The sequence below is a fragment of the Oncorhynchus mykiss genome, chromosome 10 (assembly GCF_013265735.2).
Source record: "Oncorhynchus mykiss isolate Arlee chromosome 10, USDA_OmykA_1.1, whole genome shotgun sequence".
Lineage (NCBI taxonomy): Eukaryota > Metazoa > Chordata > Actinopteri > Salmoniformes > Salmonidae > Oncorhynchus > Oncorhynchus mykiss.
In genome coordinates this window covers 39,989,646-40,013,274 of record NC_048574.1, presented here as the reverse complement: position 1 = coordinate 40,013,274, position 23,629 = coordinate 39,989,646, and the positions used below count along the sequence as shown (strand labels likewise).

The following is a 23,629-nucleotide window of genomic DNA, read 5'->3' as shown; positions in this document are numbered from 1 at the left end:
GAACAGGAAAATATCAAAATTGTCCACAAATTATCCAAGGCATCCTCAGTTGCCCTCACCACAGACGGGTGGACCTCCAGGGCAATGGAAAGCTATGTGACTGTGACTGCTCACTACACCACAGAGGAGTGGGAGATGTGAAGTCCGGTGCTACAGACACGCCCCCTCTATGAGAGTCACACAGGCACAAATCTCGCGCGGGTAGCAGAGTGGAAGCTAGAGAGGCTTCAATATCCCAATTAACACAGATAATGCCAAGTAAATGCAGTGATAGAGGCTGGACTGGGGCCACAGATAGCTTGCTTTGCACATGTGATCAATTTAGCATCCCAAAGGGGAATCTCTGTGAACCAGATGGACCGCCTCCTTGGGAGGATCAGGGAGGTTTCCTTTTTCCTTTTTCCACCGAAGCACAACAGCCGCTCATGTGCTTAAGACCAAGCAAGAAATGTTACAGCTACCGACCAACAAGCTCACACACAATGTCACAACAAGATGGAACTCCACTTATGACATGTTGGAATGCTATCTTGAGCAGCAGGCAGTTGTATACTCTGCACTGACAGACAAGACCCGGGAAAAATAAAGACATCGTCACCTTGTCTGATGATGACGTGAAAGTGGCAGGAGGTCCTCCAGGTGTTCAAACCCCTCAAAACGGTTACAACCCTATTGAGCACTGAAACTGTACTGTCTGTGTCCATGATCCTACTTCTGAAAACAAGGATTCTACATACAATCCATGGCCCCAGGTGAGGAAGACAGCACTATCACTAGAGAGGACCTGAACCACAAATACCCCCCTAATGTACGGGACTACCTTCAGGTTCACGTCCCTGTCTCCCATAGACCCTGACCTACACCGGAGGACATACAGTGATCTCACCACTTAGATTAGTCTATGCTATTGCTATTACAATCATCCATTTTTTATGTGGAATAATAATGGCTTTTATCAAATGTTATTGCCACAATTATAGTTCTATGAAATATGAAAATAAATATGTAGTTGAATAGATCAAGTCATTTTTTTCTGCTGGGTCAAGCCACAGAGCCAACAGGAGCAGACTCAGAGGCATCTCCTCCACAAAATAATTTGGCCATGAAGGAGCTTTTTGGGGAGACCTTTGCGAGCAAGAACACAGGCAAGACGTTTGCCAACACCATCAAAGAGGAGGTGGCATCCTACAAGGCAGCAAGCGTCATTGCAGTGGATGGTGATCCACTGGCATGGTGGAAAAGCAATGGAGTGTAAAAACCCTCACATTGCCACGATGGCAAGACAGCTGGCTGTGCCTGACACTTCAGTTCCTAGCGAGAGGGTGTTCTCCACGGCAGGGGACAAAGTGACTGCAAAGAGGTCTACCCTCTCCCCAGGCAATGTTGACACCCTCATCTTTTTGAAAAATAATTTGAAGTTATTTATTTATTTTACCTTTATTTAACTAGGCAAGTCAGTTAAGAACAAATTCTTATTTTCAATGACGGCCTAGGAACAGTGGGTTAACTGCCTGTTCAGGGGCAGAACGACAGATTTGTACCTAGTCAGCTCGGGGATTTGAACTTGCAACCTTCTGGTTACTAGTCCAACGCTCTAACCACTAGGCTACCCTGCCGCCCCAAGCTTAGGTCTGCTTTGCTTTTTCTTTTTGAACTTTTCTTTGATGATGTGGATACAGGCTATTTTTTCATTCACTATTGTTGAAAGGAAAAAGGTATCATGCCTCATTTTGCACTTTAACAATCGAGTATTGAATGTTTTATTTAAAGATTTTATTTCAACATTGAAAAGTTCCTTGCTTCAAGTGTTCTTTAAGTAATAAATGGAAAGCAAAGTTATATTTGTCTCCCCCTTTTTTTTTTGCTGATCCGAAAAAATGATCCGATCCGTGAGTTTTGTGATCCGTTGCACCACTAGTATCTATAGATGCGACCCATTCATTCATTCTAAAATGTTCCATTGCCATACTGGCAATGTTCTTATCCCGTGCTTGCTAGCTAGCCAACTACGGCTAACATACAGTCACGTCAAACAGTGCAGCCAGAATAACTATAGTAGCTGCATTTGCATTTGTTGAAGCTGTTTTCTAGTTACATTTATTTGGATACATTCATAACAATGAGCTAATGAGGCACAATTTCGCCTGGAATAGAAAATGTGCTCTCTCGTCAGAACACTGTTGTTCACAGGAGCGAGCCAACATCACAGCGAACACAATAACTTCAAACTGAAGAAAAAGACTGCAAACTAGCTGCATTTGACCTTTTTCCAATTTACATTTCTTTATATATATCCATAAAAATGATGCCAACTGATTCATGATTTAGACTGGCTGAGAAACGTTGCATGCCTGTCTGTCTCATCCCGACATGTTCATTACTATGGGACAGCTGGAGATGGAATTTGAATATTGAAACAATGTTGAAAATGTCAGAGAAACAGACTGCAATGTTTATACAAATCTCCCCTGCTGAAAACGAAATGTTGTTCTAAAAGAAATGTGAGATGTTTTTATAGTGGAGATCAAGTTGAAATTGCCTGGCTGGTCTGATGAGACAGTGGATTGTGCAGTCAGATGGAACAATAACGTGTGGAATAGACACCGGCTGGAATGCGCTTTTAACCAATCAGCATTCAGGAATCGACCAACCCGTTGTATAATTTTGTATAAAACAAATTATTGTGACCAAATCATGTGCTGGTGCCACCAACTGAAAAAAAGTTTGTAGCACAATTGCCACCAGTGGGAAAAGTTTGTGTAGAACCCTGGCCCAGTTAAGCCCATTGAATGATATACTGTTGTTGAGTACTCATATTAAACATGAACATGCATACATTCCTTATTTTCATACAGTCAATGATACGTTTACATTCTCCTTTTTGACTGTTCATTTAACGTTTCAACACCACAATGATGTGAGTATCCTAATAGATAGGGAGTAAACCATACTGACAGAACACCAGCAGAATGTACACTGTGAAGGAGGTACACCTAGCAGCAGCCCATTGCAAAGCCATGCCCAGAATATACACAAATCTGTCTCACGCAAACTAGGTCCATCTTCCATAAAGAAACAAATGTCTATCATCTTCTTTTTTTAATCCTTCCACACTGAACACACTCATGAGCTCTGATTCTTACATAAGACCTTTAAGAGCATTGTTCCAGCTCTTCCACCAACATCTCCTTCAATTTAAATCAAACTAGGGTTGCACAGGATAAGCGCTAGCACTCAACTGTAATTTGATGCTTCAGTTGACTCTCGGTGAGTAGTGTTACAGTAGTCTGATGTGAACAGCTGATCCATCTTGCTCAAGCCGCTGAAGAAGAGGCTGTACGCTAACATGAACTGCCTTCACTCTTACATAAATACAAATGCTTAACTAGGCGCCAAGTACATGGGGAGTTAGGCCATGACAGACATTCAGTACATTTTTTATTCAGTGACAGCCCCAAGTGAACAATGTACACTAGTCTCTATTTTAGCACATCATCGACTTCCAGAGTCTGTCGGGAGCACATCTTGACCCATCATCTTTACACAAAGAACTTAATGGAGGACTCCTGGCAGTGGCCAGAGTGCAGCATAGCAGGCCGGTAGCCCGGGACAGAGTGTCTTCCTGCACACCACGGAGAGAGGAGAGGCCAGCGCTCAACAGCCACAGCTAGGGACACAGCTATGGATACACAGCACCAAAACAGGCCAGGAAGCACACTGACAGCTCTGAGGAAGATAGGAAAACAGAAAGGCCTGTGCAGAAGAATACATCTTTAGCACCCTGTAGTGTAGACAGTGGCTGAGGTCCAACAGACAGACCCTTGTTTCCATTGATTCAGCAGCTGGTCCCGGGCCCCTGATTATCCATTACATAATCTCATTTGGTCCAAACATTCATTGTTGATCCATTCAGAAACAGTTTGTGCTACACAACACGCTGTGAGCACTGGACATCAGTGGGCATTAAACATCTCAATATCTTAAACCCAGCAGTGACAACTGTGTTGGAGGAATTGTGTAGTATTTGCTAACAGCTTCCAGCCTGTGAGGAAGGTTTTGGTATGCAAGCTAAATGCAAACCATCAGAGAGTGGTAAGGCGTGACCACGCACGCACGCACGCACGCATGCAAACACACACGCAAGCATGCAAGCACACACACACACACACACACACACACACACACACACACACACACACACACACACACACACACACACACACACACACACCACACAGGTGACCTTCTGAAACCTGTCTGTCTGGTTTTCACAAAACAGGCTCACTTGTTGAGTCCTCAATCACTGACTGTACAGTATATGGCGCTGCATATTGGCTTCCATGTCCCAAGCAGACGTCACATAAAATGTAATCTGTTGATAGTGAGCGAGAGCCATAAGCAGGTTTACTGCCCAAAGATCATTGCGGGTGTATAATGTGGAAGTACATGGGGTAGCTACCCACTGGGCAAACTGATTGAATTAATGTTGTTTCAACATAATTTGTAAATGTATTGTGACTTGGAATCTAAGTGGAAAATACTTTTGATTTGAAAAAAGAAACCTTGTATAAAATAAATTGAATTTGTACCTTTGATCTTAAAAGTTACAACCACTAACAGAAAAAAACAATAGGCTCAGCAGCACCTCCTACTGGAGAGTCAATTTACAGCTATTCATTTGCTCTCCCAACCAGGGTTTTAACCAAGCCCAGCTTTGATTTTTGTCACTAACTACTACAAATGTGCAATTGTGAGAATGATTAGAGAGATCTCTTAATAACTAACTATATATTCAGTGTTGCTGTCAAAGTCATTCCAAAGGGTAGGTTTAAAGTAACCATACTTTATGTCATATATCATCAATGATACTATTTAGGCCTATATAGCATTTGCAAAAAGTCATCATCAGCTATTGTCTCAATTCAACCCAGGGTTCAACTAAAAAACAAAAATACATATAGGACATGCATTTCAATCTTTGGTTGATTTCCAATTTAATCTTCACGTTAATCAATCATTAATATGTTGGATTCCCTTGTAACATTCGCACTGAGCTAAAGGGTAGAGCTGCCGCTTTCAAGGTGCGGGACACTAACCCGGAGTCTTACAAGAAATCCTGCTATGCTCTGCGACAAACCATCAAACAGGCAAAGCGTCAATACAGGGCTAAGATTGAATCCTACTACACCGGCTCCGATGCTCGTCTTATGCGGCAGGGCTTGCAAACTATTACAGACTACAAAGGGAAGCACAGCCGCGAGCTGCCCAGTGACACGAGCCTCCCAGATGAGCTAAATCACTTATTTTCTCGCTTCGAGGCAAGCAACACTGAGGCATGCATGAGAGCATCAGCTGTACCGGACGACAGCGTGATCACGCTCTCTGTAGCCGATGTGAGTAAGACCTTTGAACAGGTCAACATACACAAGGCTGCAGGGCCAGACGGATTACCAGGATGTGTGCTCCGGGCATGTGGACCAGCTAGCAGGTGTCTTCACTGACATTTTCAACATGTCCCTGATTGAGTCTGTAAAACCAACATGTTTCAAGCAGTCCACCATAGTCCCTGTGCCTAAGAACACAAAGGAAAACTGCCTAAATGACTACAGACCCGTAGCACTCACGTCCATAGCCATGAAGTGCTTTGAAAGGTTGGTAATGGCTCACATCAACACCCTTATCCCAGAAATTCTAGACCCACTCCAATTTGCATACCGCCCAAACAGATCCACAGATGATGCAATCTCTATTGCACGCCACACTGCCTTTTCCCACCTGGACAAAATGAACGCTTATGTGAGAATGCTATTCACACCTCAGCGGTCAACACCATAGTACCAAATCAAATCAAAATCAAATTTTGATTTGATTTTGATTTGAACACCATAGTACCCTCAAAGCTCATCACTAAGCTAAGGATCCTGGGATTAAACACCTCCCTCTGCAACTGGATCCTAGACTTCCTGACAGGGCGCCCCCAGGTGGTGAGGGTAGGGAGCAACACATCTGCCACGCTGATCCTCAACACTGGAGCTCACCAGAGGTGCGTGCTCAGTCCCCTCCTGTACTCCCTGTTCACCCACGACTGAATGACCAGGCACGACTCCAACATTAAGTTTACTGAAGACACAACAGTGGTAGGCCTGATCACCGACAACAACAAGACAGCCTATAGGGAGGAAGTCAGAGACCTGGCCGGGTTGTGCCAGAATAACATCCTATCCCTCAACGTAACCAAGAATAAAGGAGATGATTGTGGACTACAGGAAAAGGAGGACCGAGCACGCCCCCATTCTCATCGACGGGGCTGTAGTGGAGCAGGTTGAGAGCTTCAAGATCCTTGGTGTCCACATCATCAACAAACTAGAATGGTCCAAACACACCAAGACAGTTGTGAAGATGGCACGACAAAGTCTATTCCCCCTCAGGAAACTAAAAAGATTTGGCATGGGTCCTGATATCCTCAAAAAGTTCTACAGCTGCAACGTCGAGAGCATCACTGCCTGGTACGGCAATTGCTCGGCCTCTGACCGCAAGGCACTACAGAGGGTAGTGCGTACGGCCCAGTACATCACTGGGGCTAAGCCTGACATCTAGGACCTCTACACCAGGCAGTGTCAGAGGAAGGCCCTAAAAATTGTCAAAGACCCCAGCCATAGACTGTTCTCTCTACTACCGCATGGCAAGCGGTACCGGAGTGCCAAGTCTAGGACAAAAAGGCTTCAACAGTTTTTACCCCCAAGCCATAAGACTCCTGAACAGATAATCAAATGGCTACCCGGACTATTTGCATTGTGTTCCCCCCCCAATCCCTCTTTTTACACTGCTGCTACGCTCTGTTTATCATATATGCATAGTCACTTTAACTACACATTCATGTACATACTACCTCAATTGGGCCAACCAACCAGTGCTCCCACACATTGGCTAACCAGGCTATCTGCATTGTGTCCCACCACCCCCAATCCCTCTTTTATGCTACTGCTACTCTCTGTTCATCATATATGCATAGTCACTTTAACCATATGTACATACTACCTCAATCAGCCTGACTAACTGGTGTCTGTATGTAGCCTTGCTACTTTTATAGCCTCGCTACTGTATATAGCCTGTCTTTTTACTGTTGTTTTATTTCTTTACTTACCTGTTGTCCACCTAATACCTTTTTGCACTATTGGTTAGAGCCTGTAAGTAAGCATCTCATTGTAAGGTATACCTGCACCTGTTCTATTCGGCACACATGACAATTAAACTTTAATTTGAGACTAAGTCAGGGACACAAAAGATACATCTCCTTCAAATGTTGATATTGGCTGCGTTGTCAACCAAACACAATATTACTTTTGTAATATAGTAAATAGCCTAAAGTTAAGGCTATCTTACAAACAAATGTAACAGCTTTTATTGAACTTTAAAATGAGTAACACATCCATGGTCACATTGAGGTTAGCCAACTGTAACTATAAATGTCAACTTATGTACTCATAGAAAGCGTGCCTGTTCAAGATAGCATGCAAATGGCGCAGATCTGTAGATATATTCACAATTGCTATAATAATCAGTGCAGAATCTCAAAAGACATTGATCACTTGCACCATGTACTTTACATGTAATATCAACTACAATCCAGGTCATTTGGTTGTGCACAGTGATAACACATTACGTTGTTATATAAATAAACTAAATATCTGACATTGTATTCCCATTTGAACTTTGATGTGCTTTTAAAATGATTGAAAGCGCAGTTATAATACATTTAGGTGACAACTAAACCAAAAATCAGACATTGTTTTTCCATTGAAATTTGGTTGTGCTTTTTGCATTGTGATAACACATCGGAAATTCACCACATTTCTGTCTGTCTTTTTGAGTGGGTGAATAAATGTTGAAATTTCATTGATCGATGTCTGAACCAAATGTTACCCACATTTCCACTTTGAAAGGTGTGCCCAGTGGGTACTAGATAGTGTTCTGGATCTAATTTCCTCTTCAAACAAATCCTATCCATTGTATCCATACCAATAGATACATTTTTAAAGTGGCAATTATAGCCTGATCTTCCTTGCACAAATGGAAGTTGCCAGCCCATATTCAACAAAACAGAGTTCTACTTCCACAGCACTGACTTGATCTAGATCTTATTATAACATCCTATTAATAGAGCTGCTGGTTGGTTCTAGGTCACACTCTCATGCTATCATTTCTTACTGTTTCAAATGGCCTGTCTCTGACGATCATGGTCATGACCAGTGGTATCTGGGACATAGTGCCAGGGACGGGGGTCCCTCAGCTGGTTATAACCAACACACTCCATAGACCAATTAGACCCCGGCATCAATAGGCTCCTAAAGTTCTCTGGTTGCGATGTTGTGTGGTGGGATGGGCAGTTTGAACACTCAGAACAAAACAGACTGCACCATGTTGAGTATACACACCTGTTTCATGGTGCATTCCACACAACTGTTCCTGACAGTCTTGTTCCTGTGACAAAGGGAGTTCCACACTCCAGGAGTCATACACTTTTACACTTGATCCCTATGGGTTGAAATCGCAAAGAGCCAATGTGATGCAGAGTTACAGATCCTGAAGGAGGAGCTCTGATGTGATGTGTTAGTTCAGACCAAAGTCTTCTATGGAGGAGATAAGAGGTTTAGAATGGAGAAACATGGTTTGTATGGTCAAAGTAGAGCTATCTACCCCCTCTTGGAGTTGACTGGAATTGGTGAAACCTGAAAGACAGCCAGTAGAACTCAATCAAGTTAACAACTCCATTGTCAGGTTAAAACAGATCTAAAACAGGAGCCATTTGGAGCCATTTTCAAAAGTATATGGTGACTTTTCAAAAGTTTTAGTATAAAACTCAACCGGCAACACTTGTAAAAGTTTTACATCAATTCCCACTGCGGTTACATACCAAAATGTGTGGACTGCTGTCACTTTGGATGAAAGGGTCTGCTACATAAATTGCGAAATGTTTATGTTTTTGTGTAGTTACCTTTTCAATTGAACTGCACAGGCACATTTAATTGGGAAGGTTTTTGGGAAAGCCTTTCCATCTTCCAGAATACCGTTTAGGCCTATTGTTAGCTTCGCAACATTTTTTACTGTTCCTTCATTGTTTGAAACCTGGACCTTTTACATCACATTATGAGGCATGTTTTACCTTGCTTCAAAGTAGCCTACACCCAAAATACCACCATTAAAACATGGAGGCAATCATCATATGCACTCTCCTGTTCTATTGGTTTTCAAAATCAACTTTCTTTCATTGTCTAGCAACCAAAGGCATTATCTTAGTCAAATTAGCATCTTATGATAGTTGTGGCATCCTTAGATCTCCCCTATTTTCCTCTCTGTCCATGAAACTGCTTGCATGTGCAGTGCGCATTTCAGAACAGTGTTTTAGCGCAAATTGCATTTTGGAACATTTGCGAGCAATGGGACCTGCCGCGCAGAAATCTCAGCCCACATAGAAGCACGGGATTAAACTTCATTCAACTTTCTAGAGCAGTGGTCACCAACCGGTCGATTGGTAAAATGGTCCAAACACACCAAGACAGTCGTGAAGATAGCACGACAAAGTCTATTCCCCCTCAGGAAACTAAAAAGATTTGGCATGGGTCCTGATATCCTCAAAAGATTCTACAGCTGCAACATCGAGAGCATCACTGCCTGGCAATTGCTCGGCCTCTGACCGCAAGACACCACAGAGGGTATTGTGTACGTCCCAGTACATCACTGGGGCCAAGCTTCCTGCCATCCAGGACCTCCATACCAGGGGGTGTCAGAGGAAGGCCCTAAAAAATTGCCAGTCTCCACATGGCAAATGGTACCAGACCTCCAAGTCTAGATCCAAAAGTCCTGATCAGTTCAGGTTACACGAGACCACAACCCTACAGATTATCTCTCAACCCCAACAGAAGAGGAGGAGAGATCTAGAGGTCTGAAGATGTGTGGGTTTTACGAAACATACGAAAACATTGTAACGTGAAGAGTTTGTCCAAATCAAAGGGAATGTTTTGGTAAAGATTAAATGTTAAGTTAGTTGTCTAAAATTGGATTTGAATCAAATCTAGACCTTGCCTCATTAACTTGGTACGCCCAGAGAATTGCCCTAAAGGCGGTTACGCCCACTTCTGACCCAAGGGTATAAAACCTGTGAGTATAGAATTTACAGACAAGACTGCGTGACCCATGCTGCAGCCAAGGTCTAAAAAGTCAAAGTTCTAATCAATAGCCTATAATGTGTATCTTTTATCATCATTTTAGCTTTTTAGTAAATAAATATTCAACTAAGATTGGTGTGGTACGAACTCATTGGTGAGACCCGGGTCCGTGCAGATTCACGGGCTATACGACGTTCAGAACGAGATTGGTAGAGGTAACTGGTTAATTAGCGGCTGTTGTAAAATCGATATTCTGATATTCTTTGAGTTAATTTGGGAAATAGAAACTCAATAAAAACTAGTTTTCCCATGGTGCCCCAGGTTAATGAGTTAATAATTGCTTGATTCAGTTAATCACGCAATTAGAAACTTTAACCATTCGATGAACAACAGTCGTCATATTAACTAATACAACGTCACAACATAACCATGCAAGAGATTTTGTTGAAGACAGAAAGCATTGGAGTAGGATTCTATTGCATTGACACACACTACTCAGTCCGTACTCTAAATAGACCGGTGCGGCATAAACAAATCAGAGTTGTAGTAGGCCTATATGCAAATAGACCATTGCCATTTATGGACCTGTGCCATTTACTTTGAACTGGACTGTGTTTACAGCATGAGCCTCTTACTTTTTTCCATTTTTACTAACGACATGCTACTGGCTTTGAGTAAATCCAATGTGTCTATGTATGCGGATGACTCAACACTATACACATCAGCTACTACAGTAACTGAAATGACTGCAACACTTAAAGGACTGCAGTTCGTTTCAGAATGGGTGGCAAAGAATAAGTTGGTCCATTTTATTTGTTACAAATCATTCAATACACCATGAACTTCAACTAAATATTGTCATGAATAATGTGGAAACTGGGCAAGTTGAGGTGACTAAACTGCTTGGAGTAAGCCTGGATTGTAAACTACCATGGTCAAAACATGTCGTCGATACGACAGTAGCCAAGATGGGGAGAAGTTTGTCCATAATAAAGCGCTGCTCTGCGTTCTTGAAAACACTCAAAAAGGCAGGTCCTACAGGCCCTAGTTTTGTCGCACCTGGTCATGTGGTCAGGTGCCACAAAGAGGGACTTAGGAAATTTGCAATTGGCGCAGAACAGGATAGCACAGCTGGCCATTAAATGTACATGGAGAGCTAACAATGATATGCATGTCAATCTCTCCTGGCTCAAAGCGGAGGAGAGAATGACTTCATCACCACTTGTTTTTATATCACCTCTTATAAAAACAAGTGGTGATGAAGTCACCAAACTTATGGACAAACTTCTCCCCATCTTGGAACATGTCGTATCGACATGTTTTTTGACCATGGTAGTTTTACAATCCAGGCTTACTCCAAGCAGTTTAGTCACCTCCACTTGCCCAGTTTCCACATTATTCATTACAAATGAATGCACCGAGCAGTCTGTTTACACTACTACACTAGCACACAACTCAGACACCCATGCATACCCACAAGGCATGCCACCAGAGGTCTCTTCACAATCCATAAGTCCAAAACAGACTGTGGGAAGCGCACAGTTCTAAATAGAGCCATGACTACATGGAACTCTATTCCACCTCAGGTAACTGATGCAAGCAGTAGAATCAGATTTATTTTAAAAACAGCAGCTAATGGGGATTCCTAATTACATACAAATGAGTGTGTGCACAGAGCTGCTGAGAGCTGAAACATGTGCACATTTTGTTCATATCCTTTGCTAGTTAGTGAGTAATTAGCCCAGTTATAGATCATTTGTAGTCAGCAGTAGGGGAGTGATAGCTTCCTACAATAGAACAAAAACGTATACATTGAGACATCTTTGAAAACCCAAGTCAGGTAAGGAGCATTTTTTTGTCTTAAAAGGGGCCCTGTATTTTGAGACAGGCTTGAATAAGCTAAGTAGCCAATAGGCAGAGGGTAGCAGACGGTCTGGTTCTCATAATACTGGTATGTGATTAATAATGCATTTTATTTTGTAAAGTGGTTTCTTGCATCAAACACCACAACATTTTCAGTCACCTCCTTGTTTGAAGGACACGTGGATAAACAGGTTAATGTCAAGCCCTGTTGGCCTCATGGAATGTAGGCCTACATTGAACACCACACATTGGCTGCTACTTTAGGCTGAATGTTAGAACAGCTAATTCCAAGTGAAAATGTTATGGGATTCATTTTCTCCATTGTTTTTTAATGGTAGGCAACCGGTAGGCTTTCTCCTTGACTAAACTCGTAAAATACAATTTTATTCATATTTCCAGATCACATTCCAGTTTGTTATTAAACCAAATGAAACTTCACATGTTCATGAAGGGATTTCTGCAACAATAAATAAATAAATAAATAAATAAATAAATAAATAAATACTGTGAAGTAGATACCAGCGTCAAACGCCCACCTCCCTGAAACTAGTTACATTTCTCCTTTTCTGAAATATCCTCTTTGATATTGTGGGAGAAATGTCTGCGATTTCAATCTGCCGTTTATTCTATCCCACTCTCTTTTTTTGTGGGGAGGAAATGTCAAGTATTTCCTGAAGCTGGTGTGTGCGGTTGTCAAGGAGAGGTACCTTCAATTCTCTTGATTTTCTGCCATTATTCTGAGTAATTTCTTCTTTACAGTTTTTTAAATAGCTTTTGCTCAATTTTCACAAGTACACTATATAATAAACTCAGCAAAAAAAAAAAAAAATCCTCTCACTGTCAACTGCGTTTATTTTCAGCAAACTTAACGTGTGTTAATATTTGTATGAACATAAGTTTCAACAGCTGGGACAAACTGAACATGTTCCACAGACATGTGACTAACAAATGGAATAATGTGTCCCTGAACAAAGGGGGGTCAAAATCAAAAGTAACCGTCAGTATCTGGTGTCGCCACCAGATGCATTAAGTACTGCAGTGCATCTCCTCCTCATGGACCGCACCAGGATTTGCCAGTTTTTGCTGTGAGATGTTACCCCACTCTTCCACCAAGGCATCGGACATTTCTGGAGGGAATGGCCCTAGCCCTCACACTCCGATCCAACAGGTCCCAGACGTGCATAATGGGATTGCGATCCTGGCTCTTCGCTGGCCATGGCAGGACACAATCACGCAGAGAACGAGCAGTATGGCTGGTGGCATTGTCATGTTGGAGGGTCATGTCAGGATGAGCCTGCAGGAAGGGTACCACATGAGGGAGGAGGATGTCTTTCCTGTAACGCACAGTGTTGAGATTGCCTGTAAACTCATTCCTTCGACGATTAACGCAAATCCGATCATCACCCGTGGTGAGACAAAACCGCAACTTGTCAATGAAGAGCACTTTTTGCCAGTCCTGTCTGGTCCAGCGACAGTGGGTTTGTTCCCATAGGCGACGTTGTTGCCCTCAGTCCAGCCTCTCTCAGCCTATTGTGGACAATCTGAGCACTGATGGAGGGATTGTGCGTTCCTGGTGTAACTCGGGCAGTTGTTGCCAACCTGTACCTGTCCCGCAGGTGTGATGTTCGAATGTACTGAACCTGTGCAGGTGTTACACATGGTCTGCCACTGCGAGGACGATCAACTGTCTGTCCTGTAGCGCTATCTTAGGCATCTCACAGTACAGACAATGCAATTTATTGCCCTGGCCACATCTGCAGTCCTCATGCCTCCTTGCAGCATGCCTAGGCACGTTCACGCAGATGAGCAGAGACCCTGGGCATCTTTTTTTTTGTGTATTTCAGAGTCAGTAGAAAGGCCTCTTTAGTGTCCTAACTTTTCATAACTGTGACCTTAATTGTCTACCGTCTAAGCTGTTAGTGTCTTAACGACCGTTCCACAGGTGCATGTTCATTAATTGTTTATGGTTCATTGAACAAGCATGGGAAACAGTGTTTAAACCTTTTACAGTGAAGATCTGTTTAGTTATTTGGATTTTTACGAATTATCTTTGAACGACAGGGTCCTGAAAAAAGAACGTAATTTTTTTGTTGCTGAGTTTATACACAAAAGCGGTTATTTCAGCAACACCTGTTGCTGAGTTGTATGAAATCGAGCACGCAGCCATGCAATCTCCATAGACAAATATTGGCTGTAGAATGCCCTATCTGAAGAGCTCAGAGACTTTCAACGTGGCACTGTCATAGGATGCCCTATAACAGGGGCTGAGTCACTGTCTTACTGGTGCTCTTCCATGCCGTCCCTGGGAGGGGTTCAGGATGGTAAGTTGGTTGAAGGTTGGAGATATCCCTCTAGTGGTGTGGGGGCTGTGCTTTGGCAAAGTGGGTGGGGTTATATCCTGCCTGTTTGGCCCTGTCCGAGGGTATCGTTGGATGGGGCCACAGTGTCTCCTGACCACTCCTGTCTCAGCCTCCAGTATTTATGCTGCAGTAGTTGATGTGTCAGGGGGCTATGGCCAGTCTGTTATATCTGAAGTATTTCTCCTGTCTTATTCGGGGTCCTGTGTGAATTTAAATATGCCCTCTCTCTCTTTCTTTCTTTCTCTCTCTCGGAGGACCTGAGCCCCAGGACCATGCCTCAGGCCTACCTGGCCTGATGACTCCTTGCTGTCCCCAGTCCACCTGGTCATGCTGCTGCGCCAGTTTCAACTGTTCTGCCTGTGGCTCTGGAATCCTGACCTGTTCACCGGACGTGCTACCTGTCTCAGACCTGCTGTTTTCAACTCTCTAGAGACAGCAGGAGCGGTAGAGATACTCTGAATGATCGGCTATGAAAAGCCAACTGACATTTACTCCTGAGGTGCTGACTTGTTGCACCCTCTACAACCACTGTGATTATTATTATTTGACCCCGCTGGTCATCTATGAACATCTTGGCCATGTTCTGTTATAATCTCCACCCGGCACAGCCAGAAGAGGACTGGCCACCCCTCATAGCCTGGTTCCTCTCTAGGTTTCTTCCTAGGTTTTGGCCTTTCTAGGGAGTTTTTCCTAGCCACCGTGCTTCTACACCTGCATTGCTTGCTGTTTGGGGTTTTAGGCTGGGTTTCTGTACAGCACTTTGAGATATCAGCTTTGAGATATCAAATATACATTTGATTCTGATTTGATGCCACCTTTCCAACAAGTCAGTTAGTCGAATCTGCAAGTGCTGTTATTGTGAAGTGGAAACGTCTAGGAGCAACAACGAATCAGCCGCGAAGTGGTAGGCCATAAAAGCTTACAGAATGGGACCACCGAGTGCTGAAGCGTGTAAAATTGGTCTGTACTCTGTTGCAACACTCACTACCGAGTGCCTCTGGAAGCAACGTCAGCACAAGAACTGTTCGTCCGGAGCTTCATGAAATGGGTTTCCATGCACAATGCCAAGCGTCGGCTGGAGTGGTGTAAAGCTCACCGCCATTGGACTTTGGAGCAGTGGAAACGTATTCTCTAGACTGACGCTTCACCATCTGGCAGTCCGACAGACGAATCTGGGTTTGGGAGATGCCAGGAGAATGCTACCTGCTCAAATGCATAGTGCCAACTGTAAAGTTTGGTGGAGGAGGAATAATGGTCTGGGGATGTTTTTCATAGTTCAGGCTAGGCCTCTTAGTTCCAGTGAATGGAAATCTTCATGCTACAGCATACAATGACATTCTAGAAGATTCTGTGCTTGACTGGCCTGAACGAAGCCCTGACCTCAACCCCATCGAACACCTTTGGGATGAATTGGAATGCCGACTGCGAGCCAGGCCTAATCGCCCAACATCAGCGCCCAACCTCACTAATGCTCGTGGCTGAAGAGAAGCAAGTCCCCACAGCAATGTTCTAACATCTAGTGGCAATCCTTCCCGGAAGAGTGGAGGCTATTGTAGCAGCAAAAGGAGGACTAACTTCATATTGATGCCTATGATTCTGGAATGAGATGTTCGATAAACGGGTGTCCACTTTGGTCATGTAGTGTATGTGGTACATTTTCACTACAAAACTCAAAACGGATCATCCAAAAGGCTGTTTCAAAACCCTAAGCTCATTTTCAATTGACTAAGTACAACACAAAAATTGTCACTTTTTTACCAAACTTAAATCAGTGTTCCATCTACAAATACATGTTTCTCATTGCAATATATGTATAAAGTCATAATGCAGTGCTCACAATCTTTTCGATAAGATTCTCTTTTCTTTTGTTAACATACATCTGACTGCCTCCTGAGTGGCACTGCGGTGTAAGGCACTGCATCACAGTGTTGCAGCGTCACTACAGCCTGGGGTTCAATCCTGTATCACAACAGGCTGTGACCGGGGAGTCCAATAGGGCGGCGCACAATTGGCCCAGCGTCGTCTGGGTTAGGGGAGGGTTTGGCCGGGCTCATCGTGCTCTAGCAACTCCTTGTGGCAGGCCGGGCGCCTACAGTCATCAGTTGAACGGTGTTTCCTCCGACACATTGGTACAACATTTAAAAAGAATGTAGCCTTCCCTGGTCAGTATTGATAATATTTGCTGCCATATATTTTTATAGACACAGCTATGGACAACTGCTAAAGTGATGCTACAGCGGTAAACAACATTGCTGCCCAGAAATTAGCTGGAGCTAAACAAAGGAGACGCATTCACAAAAAGAAATGTGAAATCTTAAAGAGATGGGCAGGGCTAAGGCTTAAGAGGGTGTGAACAATGCTGAATGGGCGTACACAAAGAAGAGCTCTCTAGCTAGTGTGAAATTCTCTACAAAATATGTTAGCTGCTTTTTCTCAAAAGTTGGGTTACAAGTTGATCAACTTTTAAAGTAGCATAACTTCACCCAACTACAGTATATGACATATCAGTTTGAAACTCTGAGTCTGTACTTTTTTTTAAATGCTTTTAAAAAGTTTGGGAAGAAAAGCCCAGATAGACTGTTGGTAGTTCGATGAGCTTTGTCATGAAACAACTGTAGTTACATTCACACTCAGTAAAAAAAAAAAAAAAAAATGTATGTTTACATATAACAATAGAAAAAGAGGCCAAGAATAAAAACAAATATGATGCTAAGTATATTACAATGTTCACAGTGCCTTTATGTGTAAGCCTCTAAGCATCTGGTTGCCAGGTGTGTGGATCCTGCCTGTCAAGCCTGCGTACTGGTGGTGGCTATGGGAGAGTAACGAGAAACACAACACCCTCACACTGCTTGTTTATGTGCAGTCCAGAGGCACAAAGTACATTCCCACCCAACCCCATCCATTTACCTAGCGGTAGTGACCTGGTCACACTGGCAATATGGACACATGTATGAACAGGATACATTTGAGGAATTGTGAAATCAAAATGGACAGTGCCGTATTCTGTGCAGTTCCATTTTAAAAATGTAGACTCTAGGTAGACAGCAGTACAGAGCAATGTCCACATTCCTGGGCAATGCAGGAAGAAAGCCAACATTCCACACACCTTGCCAAAAGAGAAGGAAATGGACTTTGATACTATAAATATTCTCAAAATGACATATAGTGGTACAGCAACCAGAGAAAAGATCCTTTCTTTAGCACTCAGCTAGAGATCCATCTACCCAATCCATTCTAAACTCTCTGATTAACACAACGTGATTATAAATTCCCCCTCCAGCTCCTTTAACCATCTGCAGAAAGTCACACATTCCCAGCACAACTCAATACCAACCCACAGCTTGCTGTACAGGACCAAGAGGACAATGGCCACAATACAAGGGTATGAAAAGAGGATATGATCAAGTACAGCACATTATGTAAATCAGAAGACCAGTCCAGACCTGTCTGATGCTGCTCTGCTAAGTCTACTAAATCTGACAACAATACCCCAGTCAGTGGTTTATCTGGAGCCGGAGTCAGTGGGGCATCTGTCTGTAGAGGGCATGGGCCTGCTGGGTGGTTGGTACTAAGCTTCTAAGCTAACATACCCACTGCCCTGACCCAGCAGGGGGTGAGAAAGATAGGGCACACATCTGGGTAGAACCTCAGAATTGCCTTAGTAGTGAACCAGGATACAGACTAATACATACTCTGTCCAGGGAGTGGCAAAGGCTCGGACTGGACACCCTTCTCACATTTAGTCAGTAGATTTGAGTGATTTTTCCCAGGCTTTTATTCGGACTCTTGCTGAAGCCCTGTGTGCAGCAGGCATTGTGCACCAGAATAACAAACCCTCTGGTGACTGACATGGATATGTACCACCAGTCTAATAAAAAATAAAAAGAAGCTGTGATCTTCACTTCCTCTTCACACGAGGAAGCAAAAAAACTCCCATTCAATTTCAGTTCCATTTTAGACCATGTATTATGAGTCAGCAGGATCCTTGAATTAGTGATGATGTCCCTGTATCTCTACACAACAAATGGACCTGATTAGGACCTAATCACCAGTAATAAAAAGTGGATAGTAAAATGTTGGGGAATCTTGTCATATACAGTAACTGCTGGAGAGGAGGAAAAGAGTAGGAATGACAGGAGTCCTACTCTGGTAGCCTACCAGAGAGACAGTAGAAAGACCTGCTACACGGGAACATGGGACAAGTGTGTGGGGTTTAAAAGGTTATATATATATGAACAGAGCATAGAGTATTGACCAAAAGTTAATCAAATCCTTATAAAAACCATGACAATATGCTTCTCTTGTAACTACTGCAGTGCAACTTGAACCAAAAATTCATGTCATGAGATTGTAGACAACTGCAAACCGGGCCTTCACTTGTTATTGCAACAACATATGGCCATGGGGCTGTTGTAATCTTTGTGCCATTGTCCTTCAACCCCCCCCCAGCTCGCCTTTGTTTGGAGTCAAAGGGGGAGGTGGGTATGGGATTACATACACCAAACACACACAGGACAGCACCATCAAGCCTTTCCACTGAAGACAGCTCCTCACAGTTTTATTTCACCTTTATTTAACCAGGTAGGCCAGTTGAGAACAAGTTCTCATTTACAACTGACCTGGCCAAGATAAAGCAAAGGAGTGCGACACAAACACAGAGTTACACATGGGATAAACAAACGTACAGTCAATAACACAATAGAAACATCTGTATACAGTGTGTGCAAATGAAGTAAGGAGGTAATGCAATAAATAGGCCATAGTGGCCAAGTAATGACAATTTAGCAATTAACACTGGAGTGATAGATGTGCAGATGAGGATGTGCAATAGAAATAGTGGTGTGCAAAAGAGCAGAAAAACAAAAACGGGATGAGGTAGGTAGTTGGTTGGATGGACTATTTACAGATGGGCTGTGTACAGCTGCAGCGATCAGTAAGTTGCCTGACAGCTGATGCTTAAAGTTAGTGAGGGTGATATAAGTCTCCAACTTCAGTGATTTTTGCAATGCGTTCCAGTCATTGGCAGCAGAGAACTGGAAGGAAAGGCAGCCAAAGGAGGTGTTGGCTTTTGGGATGACCAGTAAAATATACCTGCTGGAGCGCGTGCTACGGATGGGTGTTGCTATGGTGAGCAGTGAGCTGAGATAAGGCAGAGCTTTACCTAGCAGAGAGTTATAGATGACCTGGAGGCAGTGGGTTTGGGGACGAATATGCAGCGAGGGCCAACCAACGAGCGCATACAGGTCGCAGTGGTGGGTAGTATATGGGGCTTTGGTATAAAAATTTAAAAAACAGATGGCACTGTGATAGACACCCGGCATACAGAGAGAAATGTGTCAACTCTCTCTGTGAGGTGACTGTGGAACAATGTAGTGACTTCGGAAATGATTCACACAACTTTACTTTTTCCACATTTTGTTGTGTTACAGCCCGAATTAAAAATGTATCACATTGACACTGTGTCACTGATCTACAGACAATACCTCATAATGTCAAAGTGGAATTTTGCTTGTAGATGTTTTATTTTATTTATAAAAAATGTAAAGCTGAAATGTCTTGAGTCAATAAGTATTCAACCCCTTTGTTATGGCATGCCTAAATAAGTTGAGGAGTAAAAATGTGCTTAACAAATCGCATAATTCAACCACAAAAAACAGGGAGGTTTTTCAATGCCTTGCAAAGAAGGGCATCGATTAGTAGATGTGTGAACAGACGCTGAATATCCCTTTGAGCATGGCAAAATTATTCATTACACTTTGGATGGTGTATCAAAACACCCAGTTACTACAAAGATACAGCTGTCCTTCATAACTCAGTTGCTGGAGAGGAAGGAAACTGCACAGAGATTAAAACAGTTACAGAGTTTAATGGTATTGATATGAGAAAACTGAGGATGGATCAACAACATTGTAATTACTTGACAATACTAACCTAAATGACAGAGTCAATAGAAGGAAGCCTGTACAGAATAAAAATATTCCAAAACATGCATCCTGCTTGCAACAAGGCACTTAAGTAATACTGCAAATATTGTACAATCCAGATGTGCAAAGCTCTTAGAGACTTACCCAAAAAGACTGCAATCGCCACCAAAGGTGCTTCTACAAAGTAGGACTCAGGGGTGTGAATACTTATGTAAATGACACGTGAATTTCATTTCAATACATTTGCAAAATTTCTAAAAGCATGTTTTCACTTTGTCATTATGAGGTAGTGTGTGTAAAAGATGAGAACAAAAACCTATTGAATCGATTTTGAATTCAGGTAGTAGACAAACAAAAATGTGGAATAAATCAAGGGGATTAATCATTTCTGAAGGCACTGCAGTACTGTGCTTACTGGTTTCCTAACTGAGAGGCAGGCATCACTGCTGACGAATGCCAAACATGAGAAACCCCACTCAGTATGGGGCTGTACAGCCATGCTTCACATTCCCAGGTGAGACAAGTGTGGAAGGTAAACACTACTTATCTTAATGACAACTATATACTTAAACAGTATTTAGACATCAACTGGATATACAGGTCCAGAAACAGAGTCAACTCTTCCTGACACACACAGTTCAGTTCAATGGAAGGGTAGTGATAGAGTTTGATAGATTGCTGAAAAATGGTGTTTAGAAACTTATGATAAAAGCAGCACAGAGCATGTGCAGTGCAGTTTTCAACCTGTAAGAAAATAAGATACCCACACTTCCTCATTAGGAACTGGCCTTTTCCAACAGGCCCTTCACAAATTCTCTCAGGTACAGACTCACAGTCATCAGCATTCAGCAGAGTCCACTGATATGTGGAATCTATTACTGGCAGCACCTTGGTTGAAAAGGTTAAAAAGGCAAGATAAATTAAGTACTTACATCGTAGGCCTCCCTGCGCAGCCCCTCACTGCTCCTCAGCCAGCAGCGGCTCAGCTCACTCAGCTCCACGATGGGCTGAACCTTTAACCTCACAGAGTCCCCAGACTGACGGATCTTCTCCACGATCTCGTCCCGGCTCTTATTCTCCACGTTGTGCCCATTGATCTCCACTAACCTGTCTCCAGGCACCAGACCCAGCGCCAGGTCCTTGGTCCCAGCTCCAGGCTCAGCAAAGTGGACCACCCTCCGGTAGACCCCACCGTCAGACCTCCGGTCCAACATGGTGGTGCGGCGCAAGGAGAAACCAAAGTCTCCTGTGTTGCGGCGCTGCAGCTCCAGTTCCCTGGGCTCAGGCATAGGTGGAGCCATGACGCCAGGCAGTCGCAGATCTGCAGGGAAGGTCTTCTCCACCACTTCTGGGATGTGAACCCTCTTCCCAGCCCTGCTGCGGACCTGGGGATGCTGCTGTGAACCCTGTCTGTGGTAGGTGTCAAACACCTTGTCCTCTAACTGGGGAGATGGTTGAGTTGAGCTTGGTGTGGAAGCCTCAGAGGCACTCTCCTCTTTGCTCCTCTGGGAGAAGGAGAAGGGCTTCATGATCTGGTCCACCTGGGAGTTCTGCTTGGCCAGACCACCGAACTTGGCGGCCCGCTCCTTCACAGAGATGCGATGGGGGTCCTGTCCCCCCTCCCCCTTGATGTCATCACTGGAGCTGGCTGCACTCACCTGGCCCAGGTCCAGGACCATGCTGCCACGGTTACTGAAGCGATCAGCATCTAGATCAGTAAGGCTGAGCTCTGTGTTGCTAGCCACCTTGATAGGGATGGGGCTGGAGATCTCCAGCTTGACCTTGGAGTCCCTCTTAGAGCCTCCTCGGTGGAGGTTGAAGAAGCCCCGCCTCTGGCTCATCTCGTCCAGGCTCGTCAGCTCTGCTTGGGACATCCTCTCCTTTTTGTCCTTCCTGTCTTTTTTCTCCTTCTTCCTCTCATCCTTGTCTTTCTTAATTAGATGGAACATATTTGGCTCCAGATAGCAACCCCCTCAAGGTTGGTTTGTGTCAGTTTACACCAGGGGAGGTTCCATACACAAGTGTAGTATCAGTTCACGCGTTTGACCCAGGTCATGGAAACATCTGGGTGACACTTTGAAATGTAATCAACAGAGGGGCCATGAGGAGAGAAGAGACAATCAAGTAAGTATTTGGCCAGGCCATTATAATCCAACAATCATCCAATACAATGGCAATGAGATATCCTTACAGATCATGCCCATGGCTAGAGACGATGACTCATCAAAGAGAGTGTTTGTTACCCGGGAATGTCTAGGCTCATTTAAAGTAGCTGTCCAGATTTCTATGAAATATGACCTATAATTACAATACGAGTGAAATAGTTATTTCCAATGTCTTTATTAAGTATGTTAACGGCCTAGTGCAGGCAAAATCATGATTGTCCTGTGTTTTATATACAGTGTATCCACACTGAGGTTGGAATGATACAGTGAACATGTGAAAATTATGATCATGCCCTTTTAGTGTAAGAGCTGTTTGAAATGACTACATTCAATTTCTGCCAGTTTTTGTGGGAAGCAAGTTGTCTACCAGGTGACATCATGTAATCTAAATTGTAATCTAAGTAATCCCCATAAGTAATCTTTTAGCATAACAGGGCCATAAACAATAACTAGTACTGCTGCATACACCAAAGTAAACATATTTCTTGTAAAAATGTGTTAAATTGCTGAGGTGTAGTCACTTTTGAGGACATAAGCTACACAGTACAAATATGATACAGATATTTTATATGTATTGCCTATTGAACAAAACTGTATGAATAAGGATTGAAGTGACTTAAGCTTTCTAAATATAATAAAATTATAAAATGGCCAAGTGTAAGATTCCACCTTCCTTATAAATGTAAAATGCATATTTGCATATTTTCTAAAGATCTCTCTTGATCAAAATGTCTGCCCCAACTGTTTTGAACGTCACACCGAGCTCTGGCTTGGCTTCCTGAACTTGTTAAAAAAACATTTCTGTTTGTCATAGAGAGACAATATTAATGAGATAAAAGGAGAGTTCCTTTTATCTCATATTAATATTGTCTATGACAAACAGAAATTGTTTTTGGTTTAAAATCTATTAATTATTTTAGATGACTTTGATCAAGTTGGCTATAAAATGGACCTGCTAGTGATGAAACCTGCTGCGCTACCATGTAAGGATTGCAGACGTGTGCTTTGTCAGTCTCTGGGAAGTAGGGTTGTAGCATTCCACCTAACTAGACATACCCAAAAATAACAGCTATTCATGTGTAATTACATGGTTCTGACATGCAAAAACTTGGAAAGACATCTGGGAGATGAGGAAATGATCAGAAGAT

The 23,629-nt window shown here is 43.1% G+C and overlaps 1 protein-coding gene across 3 annotated transcripts in view; it reads right to left on the bottom strand.

Moving 5' to 3' along the window:
* The window catches only part of LOC110533873 (unconventional myosin-XVIIIa), a 106,986-nt gene that overhangs the window by 76,753 nt on the left and 6,604 nt on the right, over positions 1-23,629 (bottom strand). For all 3 annotated transcript variants that reach the window (XM_036990257.1, XM_036990258.1, XM_036990262.1), the window contains exon 2: positions 21,249-22,390. In XM_036990257.1, coding sequence (XP_036846152.1) covers positions 21,249-22,265 — 1,017 coding nt within the window. In that variant the 5' untranslated portion in view covers positions 22,266-22,390. The remainder of the gene's footprint in view (positions 1-21,248; positions 22,391-23,629) is intronic.